The sequence below is a fragment of the Phaseolus vulgaris genome, chromosome 9, assembly GCF_051622355.1.
Source record: "Phaseolus vulgaris cultivar YP4 chromosome 9, ASM5162235v1, whole genome shotgun sequence".
NCBI lineage: Eukaryota > Viridiplantae > Streptophyta > Magnoliopsida > Fabales > Fabaceae > Phaseolus > Phaseolus vulgaris.
In genome coordinates, this window is record NC_143506.1 from 28,151,671 (window position 1) to 28,160,823 (window position 9,153).

The 9,153-nt window shown below is 27.7% G+C and overlaps 1 protein-coding gene across 2 annotated transcripts; it reads left to right on the forward strand.

Annotated features, from left to right (window-relative positions):
• The first annotated feature begins 6,161 nt into the window (after window positions 1-6,161).
• On the forward strand, window positions 6,162-8,667 carry LOB (Lateral organ boundaries (LOB) domain family protein). 2 transcript variants are annotated; one of them, XM_068625442.2, is made up of 2 exons: window positions 6,162-6,422; window positions 7,649-8,667. In XM_068625442.2, the coding sequence occupies exon 2, from the start codon at window positions 7,661-7,663 to the stop codon at window positions 8,228-8,230; it is 570 nt and encodes a 189-aa protein (XP_068481543.1). In that variant the 5' UTR covers window positions 6,162-6,422; window positions 7,649-7,660; the 3' UTR covers window positions 8,231-8,667. The 2 variants fall into 2 exon arrangements, with proteins under 2 accessions (XP_068481543.1, XP_068481542.1); XM_068625441.2 differs by having other exon boundaries at window positions 6,169-6,471.
• The last annotated feature ends 486 nt before the right edge of the window (window positions 8,668-9,153 follow it).

Below are 9,153 nucleotides of genomic sequence, written 5' to 3' on the forward strand. Positions count from 1 at the left end.
TTATTTTGCTGAGCTTTTAAAATGAAATTTTGAAACTTTAGAAAACTTATTTGTAATGTAAAGTTACACTTTCAAAATTTTAGTTATAAAATATATTAAAACCATGTAGTTTTTAATTATTGATTTATAAATAGATTTAATTTTATTTATTTATTGAAAATATGAAGTGTTTTATTGAGGTTCTACAATAAATCTTTGGAATTTAACGAAAATTAAAAAAACCTCCACTATTTTGTTAAAATTTTAGAATAAACCTTTGAAACTTAATCAAGGTTAAAAAGACTTTCGTTAATTTGCTGAGGGTGTAGAATAAATCTTTGGAACTTACTGAAAGTTAAAAAACCTTTGTTATTTTGTTGAGATTTTAGAATAAACCTTTGAAATTTAATGAAGGTTAAAAAAACCTCCATTATTTTACTGAGGTTTTAAAATAAACCTTTGGAATTTAACAAAGATTAAGAAAATCTTCGTTATTTTGTTGGGATTTTAAAATAAATTTTTGAAATTTAATGAAGGTTAAAAAAACTTCCATTATTTTGCTGAAATTTTAGAATAACCTTTGAAACATAACGAAAATTAAAAAAATTTCGTTAATTAAATCAATTCCAAAAATTATATTAACTCTCACTAAATAACCTCCCTTAAAACATTTTTTTTTTCTTATAAGCTACAACAACCAAATGGGAGTTAACAAAGCCTAAACTTTGGATTTCTTTGTTTTGGGATAGATGCATGTGTTTTTGAAGTTAATTGTGTTTTGTATGGATAAGCAAGAATGTATGTACTGAGAGCAAATTTCTAAACTTTTTTTATGTATATATTTTATAAAAGAGTTGGAGTATCCGAGTGTCCTGATTTTGATTTATAATATTTTTCTTCTAATAAAAAATGTTTATTAAACATATGAAAAATTTAAAAACATAAAATATTATAAATTTGAACTTCATTTAATACGAAATTATTAGTAAATATTATAAATCCCAGCCATAAAATTCAACTAATCATATTTAATAAATATCTCTTTTTAACAAACAAGAATCAAATATAAAGCTTTATTCAAAAGAAATATTCATTCCAACTAATAAGGGTTGTTTAACTGTGGAGAAAACTTAAAAGGCAAAGTGTGGGTTAAAGGAAAAAGAAAAGCCCTCCAATGATGGCTAATTTGTTTTGGAGTTCGTAATTAATGATCCTAATTAGCATCCTTATACCATTTAAAAAAAAATTAACATTCTCATAAGTTACCACTGAATCACCAGAATGTCCTGTGGTTTCACCTCTTCAATTAATCAAATATTTACCCACTTTAGGGGAATCTTTTGAGCTCCCTATTGCATATCATTTGTTTTTGACAAATGGAAGGGCACATATGATGCCACACGAACCCTATCATAAAATATTTTTTATTCTTCAATAAAAAAAAACTCCATGGTTGCTTGATTAAGACTGTGATCACAAAGCAACAATATTTCCACTTTTAGCAACCAAATAATTTTTAAGAAAACAAAATAAAACCCTTTTGCTTTTAAGCTCTGATCTATGCGGCTGGGATTATCTTGAACTAATCATTGCATCACGAAGTATGCAATCAAGCTATTTTTTCATGCCTTTAGATTTCATTTTTCAGATTAACTATTATTATGATGTAGCTTTCAAGAAAATTAATTCCATAATCACAAAATGTGGCAATTAATAACAGAAAGCAATGCATACATATATGGCAGTCAGGTGATGGATGATGTATGTAGGTAGGTGGGGAGAACTCTGCCATTGCTATCAGCTAATGTAAATATAGAGGTCACTATCATGTTGTCACTTCTAACATATAATATAAAATACTTCTTCTATCCAATCATATCCTAATTGGTAAAGTTAAGTTAATAATATAGTTTAACACTCCAATTTTTGTTTCACATTATATTTTTTTTTTATTGTAATAGAATGTTTTATTATGAAAAGCAATTTTCAGGTGAATGTAGATAAAAAAAAAGGTGATATAAAAGAAAAAATTTCCTATTATTACCTATGAGTCTTCAATTAAAACAAACATAAGGGTATTTGTTTAATTTCCATGTTTAGCTGAAACCTTGATATTGTATGTTAAATGTGGACATAGGTTGTGTTTGGTATAATTATGGATTGAAAGCTAAAACAATGTGTTTTTATCTTAAACCATTGGCCTAGTTTACTGAGTTAAAAATGTTTTGATAACCTTATTTATTAAATTGGTTTGAAATGGAAAGGGCATGACAAAATGTATTTTTTATTGCATAAAATTGAGTAAAACATAGAATATTCAGTACATTTTAGCTAATAACAAAAAATGTTAGAGGGTGTGATTTTTGAGTTAAATAAATTTTTAAGTTAGTCAAATGAATTATAAATTTATTAAAATATAACTTGACAAGTTTTATTAACTGGAAGGAACTGGATTTGATTTGTTTTTCTTAAACACGAGTCTGGTATAGACAGTGCGCAAATATGATTGAAAGCATAAAAAAGAATATGATGAAAAGAGAAGAGCTTGAATACATTTAATGTGATTAAATGAGAGAAAAGTGAATAGTGATATTTTTGCAGATAGTTGAAAGAATATTGTGAATAAGATGTTTGGTGTGTATTATTTACTAACTGTGGAAGAGTTACTGAGTGAAATGCATAGGAAATATTGGTCCCTCTAATATGTAGGGATAGTTTCTGGTTTCACTAGAGTGCCTGCAGATTATAGTGCCTTAAAATGGACAACAACACCTACTTCTTTGCTCTCATGTTCTCCTAACTCTCGACCGTCAACATAAAATATATATGTTCCATAACAAACACTATTCAATATTTGCTATAAATACGTACATTGTCTTCACCATGTAAATCATTTCATCATCTTTTTTTGCAATTCACTGTCAAATATTAATACTAATCAGGTCAAAATAATACTTCCTAGGACTGTGATAATACATATTAGAGTTTCATTGTTATAAAACTTTCTACATGACATAATATATATATATATATATATATATATATGTATATATACTTATTTTAAAATGATTAAGTATTCAGAAAAAAATGCACATACATATTATTAAAAAATTATTAAGATTAATTTTAGAAATAAAATAATTAATTAAAATCTTCACTATAAATTAGATAATATTTTAAAAATTTATTGATTTTTTTTTAAATTTTTTTATATAATTATAGATAATTGTTGTTATTTAAAGTGTTAGTATAGCTGAGATGTTAAGTTGGATAGTTATGTTTAATATAAAAATTAGTTTTTATTATTAATAAATAATTTTTAAATTAATATATAATAATAATAACTAATTTAAATATTAATAAAAGAAAATTAATTTTTAAAATAGTATGAAATTTAGTTAATATAATAATTAAAAAAAATCTTTAAAAGTAATTTTATTTAAGAATTTTGTAATAATTAATAGCAAACATAATACAAATAATAACAGTGTTTTTAAATAATTTCATAATGAGATGAATTGAAAATGATTATTATATACCATAAGCACTGCGTCATCAAAATGAATAAAGATCAATAAAATTTCAACTGGCCCTGCATCGAATGCTATATATTTTTAGGCTATTTCAATACAAAAAAAAAACGTAAATGATAATCATGAGACTTTACGTAGGTACTTATATATAAATTATTCATGAATTAAGTGTCTTAAATAATTTTGTAAAATTTGGCATGATATAGCCCATTACTAAGTGATCCTATGATATCTCTATTCCCTATAAACTATAATGATAAAATTCAAATTCTGTTTTTAAATTATTAGCAAGCTTGTGAGTAAATTTATATCTAATATCAAAATATGTAGATATGATGTTAATAATTTCTATTTGATCTAGCTTAATTTTGATAAAGTTCTAATATAAGAATTCTATGTTTTAATTGTTCTTTTTTAATTTTTCGCTTTTCACTTTTTAATAGGAAAATATTAGTTAGCGTTTTTATGATAATTATCAATGATTTAGAAAACGAAAAAAATTAAAAGATAAATAAGGTTTATTAGTTTTTGCATGTTAAACGTTATTAAAGAAATTTTGAATATATATCCATGGCACATGGTTTGATATCATTATTTTACATTGTATTAAATTTGCTTAAATTAAGCAAAAGTAAGTATTAAACTACTTTTGAACTTTTAATATAGTAAGTACTTTTCTAAATTGAAACGTTTTTCTACTCCTCATGGTATCTTTATGGGTGCACAATATAAAATTTACATGAATATATTAATTTTTTTTCTTCTTTAACAGGTATGTGAGACCATTAGTTGCTAACTCTCATTTATAAAATCCTTGATCTATACCCTTAATAGCTTATTTCCTTAGTGCCCTTGTGTTTAAACGTGTTAAATATATTTAGTGAGCGTGTTAAATGTTTAAAAATAAAATAAATAAAAACGAAGGTTTTTTTATATTTTAATATAATAAATAGAATATTTTAATTCACTGTTCAAGATCTTTCTGTTAATCCTCTTAATAAATGAGGAGATGATTGAAGAAATTTTATTTTATGTGGCTGAATTATTAAATGTATTTACTTTTATTGATGGATTAAAAAGTAGTGTAGGAGGATTTATATATGTCACTTACTTATTAAATGCTAATCTTTCTTAAAATAATTTGATTTAGTCCCATAAATATTAATATATTTTGATTTTAGTAAATAAATAAAAATTACAATTTTAGTATATAAATTTTAATTTTATTAATTTTGTTTAAACTTAATAATAATATCAAGGTAATTGAATACGTGTTTGGTTTTAAGTAATTATGATAAATTAATGTTATTATATAATTGAATTTTTATAAATTAAAAATTCTTGATAATTTTTTAGATTAAAAAATAAAATAAATAAATTAGGATATTTAAGAGATTTTTTAACTGTTATAAGAAAAAATAAGTGAAATTCAAAATAACATCTCGTTCTAAATAACATGTTAAATTCTGATTTAATATTTTTTTTTTATCAGATACAAATAAATTAAACAGATTCACTAGGTTGTCAAATATATATATATATATATATATATATATATATATATTAAGAAAGGCAAAAGCACATTTCCCCATACATAAAAATAAATGTCTAGTGCCTACTCCAACATTGTCAACTAAAAAGAACACATCAATGACTAACTCCATTGTTCTAATAGTAACATTAAATCGAATGTATACATACTAGAAGTTCTAGACACCAGTCATAGAACGATAAACTCATTGACAATATATTTAAAGAGATCCAAAACTAAACTTTAACTTGTGTCAAAGAACATGATCATCAACCACTCATCCTTTGAATAAACAATTATAACTATTCTTATGTCTTAAAATCTTGCTAATCAACTGGGTCCAAAAGAATGTGCTTTGATATACACATGTGTGAATATTAAACCTATTATAACTTTTAACTATTTTGGGTCTACTATTCCGCCCACGGCCATTAATTAGCTATCTATGCTAAATAACACACTTTCTGCAAGTGCTAAATACATTGAAGTGTAGAAGAGGGTTCTTAATCACCTCTTAAAGGATAATTATATATTAGTACTAATGTTGATTTTTTTCTTTAATAAACATTCGTGATGATTAATAATGACAAATCATGATCAATTACTTAAACTAATAACAGAGTTTAAATAAAATTAATGAAATTAATAATTTTAATTAAAATTATAATTTTTTTAATATATTAAAAGTAAAATATATTAATAATTATGGTACTGAATCGACTATTTATCCCAAAAAAAATTAAAAATAATATGGATATAAATTAGATAGACATCTAATATCTTAAAATGTTATTATTTTCTTAATAGTTATGAAGATTTTGTTGACATATTATGAACATTTATATACTAATGTTAAATTTAAATAAATGAATTGTGGGGGAGGATATTGGTTAAATTTCTAGATTCATATTTTTCCAAAATTTATTTAAGTTATATTCTTTATATATAATAATTGTCTTAAGAATAAAAATGAAAAAAAATGGTTTGCTAAATTTAGTTGAAGTGCATGGTTAATTAGAAAGAGAATGAGAGTGTGAGAAATCCCCACATTCCCCATATTATTGTTAGATGCAAGGTCATAGTCATTCTTTTATAGTGTACCTCCATTTATTACCTTTGTCTTTTGCATCCATTCCTTCTCCATCCACTCAATGCTGTTTGCCTTCTCTCCCTCATAAACTTTTGGCACTTAATTATCAGCTTCCACACTCCTATCTCTTTATCTCTCACCTTGTGTCTCTCTCGCAGTTAGGGTTTCCTCTTTAAGGGTGCTCTTCCTGTGACAAATCTGTGACTTATATCTTTCATTGGCTAAGGCTCTTTTGTCTTGTGAGGGTAAAAGAGCAGCTTCTAAAGGCCCTCCCACAAGGGAAAAAAAGGTACTTCCCTTTTAGTTCTTCTCATCAAAGAAACCTACATCACAAACAGGTAAAATCATGTTCATGTTCTAGCTTTCCCTCTTGCTTCTTCTCTATGCATGTATAGTTCTTTTCTCTGTTTGATGTTCTTTTAAGTAAAGTGCCCGGTGCTAGCTAGACAAAATGGGTCCTTTTTGAGAACTCACTGTTTAGGGCTTTTTCCATTTTACATATACTTTTTTTATGCAGTCATGAATACAACATGCCTCGTTGCTGCAGCCAAATCCCTGGTTAATTCAACTCAATTATAAGCTTTTACTTTATCATGCAGCTCAATTCCAGAAGAAGAAAGATACATAAAGTTTTCTTGTCTGTGTTAGTATGTGCAAGTTTCTGATGAAAGAAGATAGAACATACCCAGAAACTTAAGGGGGGGAAATTAGAAAACGGTATGAAGGGAGTTTCAAGATTAAAATTAAGAACTCTTCATTAATTTTTTTTCCTCCTCATGAATAGAGAAAAAAGAAGGCAGAACGGAAAGAAGGAAAATATATTTTAAGAAAAGAAATGAGAAAGTTTGTTAAAGAAAAAGAAAGGATAAAGATGGTCATACTATAATATAATTTAAGACAGTGACAACTAATCCTTAAATTTAAACCAGTTCGTGTACGTATGTTTGCAATGGGAAGGGTCTTAAAGAGATTTCAGGAAGAAAGGACTATGAAGGGTTAAAAGATCCGACTAATTAATGTTGTCCCAATTTAATATATATATATATATATATATATATATATATATATATATATATTCAGCTTAATATTCAATAATCATTACATCGATACATTTTTGTTGATTCCTTTGATCAGAGAAAGAACTTAAACACGAACTTGACAAGAAAAAAAAGTGTAACTTAAGCAGTCAGATCTAATTTTCTTTTTCTTTGTTATTTTACCATTCATTTCCGTAATAATTTTGAAAGTAAAATGCAGAACAATACATAGACTATTTGGCCAGTCTTCTACTTCTTACATACAGTATAAAATTGTAGTTTTAGTTCTATTCCATGTTAACTCAGTAAAGTTATAAGAAATATGAAATTTCACAATAAATTTTCATAGATGTTGATGTTCTATTCCTAAAATTTTGGTCTTTAAAATATGAAAGAAAAGAAAAAATAATTCTGCATAGTGGTGAAGGGAAAGTTGTGTTAATTGATTTCATTTCATGTAAATCTTTGTTCTTTTTAGGGAAATTAAAAAATGGCATCATCCAGCTCCTACAATTCTCCTTGTGCTGCCTGCAAATTCTTGAGGAGGAAATGCCTTTCAGGGTGCATCTTTGCACCTTACTTCCCACCAGAAGAGCCTCAGAAGTTCGCGAACGTGCACAAGATATTCGGTGCTAGCAATGTGACGAAGCTTCTGAACGAGCTTCTCCCTCACCAGAGGGAAGATGCAGTGAACTCCCTTGCCTATGAAGCTGAGGCACGTGTGAGAGACCCCGTTTATGGCTGCGTAGGAGCCATCTCTTTCCTGCAGAGACAAGTCCAAAGGCTCCAAAAGGAGCTTGATTCTGCCAATGCTGATCTCCTTCGCTATGCCTACAATGACATACCTCCACCCTCTCTTTCTGTACCACCAGCAATGACAGCAACAACAATTCAACAAATGCCCCAAAGGTCTTTCTGTGCAAGGTTTGGAAATGAAGGAAGTGGGTTTTATAGGCCCTCTCCTACCACCACTTACAACTCTTTCCCTTATTCTCTTCCATGGACTGATACCCCTCCTGAGAACAATGATGGACGAGGAGAAGGAGGAGGTAACTTGTGAATTGTGTTTCAAGAATAATAATATTGCATATCTAGGGTTTATGCCTCTTGAGGGCATGGCCATGCAATATTTATAATATGTAGTCGTGGTCTCTGGCTATGTAGCCTGGCTTGGACTGTTCTGGCTAGGTGACTGATGATCTACTTAAATTAATTTGAAGGGGTTTTGTTTTTGTTTTGTAGGTGATGATTATGAACATGTGTTGTTTATTAAGACCTAAGGTACCAAAAACTTAGGTAGTCTTCTGAAAATGGTTAGTCCTAAATAAGTGGGTAGTGGATGAGAAATGCATAGTAATGTGTAACTACTGCTATACCTACTCTTATTGTGTATTCAGTGCAACTCTATAGGCATGTGCAGTGAGCATGCGGAGTTGACATTCTCTGTCATTGTTTATGATTAAGAATAAATGAGCAATAACGTTACTTGATTCTAAAGCCTAACTCTACGGACTTAGACGCTTATAGTCCTACTTACCCTATATATTCCCTTCCTTTGTTTTCCACTTTAATTTTCCTCTTCTTCATGGACCACCCTTTTACTTTCTCCTTCTTATTTTAAATCCCCATTTTATACACAACCAATGATTTAAATATTCTTTAATTTTCTTTACTCATTATAATTACCTCAGTTGCCAAACCATCCATTGAGTTAATTTAACTTCACCAACCGTCAAATTTGCTTTAGCTAAATTAACCTGATCACTAGTTTTTCACTAAAATAAAGGCACAGAACTATAGTGTCAGTGACAGTGAAGAGGTTGAGTTAAAATGTCACAATCACAGCCACAGAAACAAGATATTACGCTTGAGTTCAAAGCATATATAGATATAGGAAGTCTCTCAAGTCTCAATCTCAAGTGTTGTAAAAGCTCGTGTCGTGTAAAAGTCTTCTTGGTAATCCGAACAACTTGTTAGTGCTAC

Coding starts and splice junctions, on each gene's coding strand:
- LOB (XM_068625442.2), top strand. CDS start 7,661: ATGGCATCATCCAGCTCCTACAATTCTCCTTGTGCTGCCTGCAAATTC.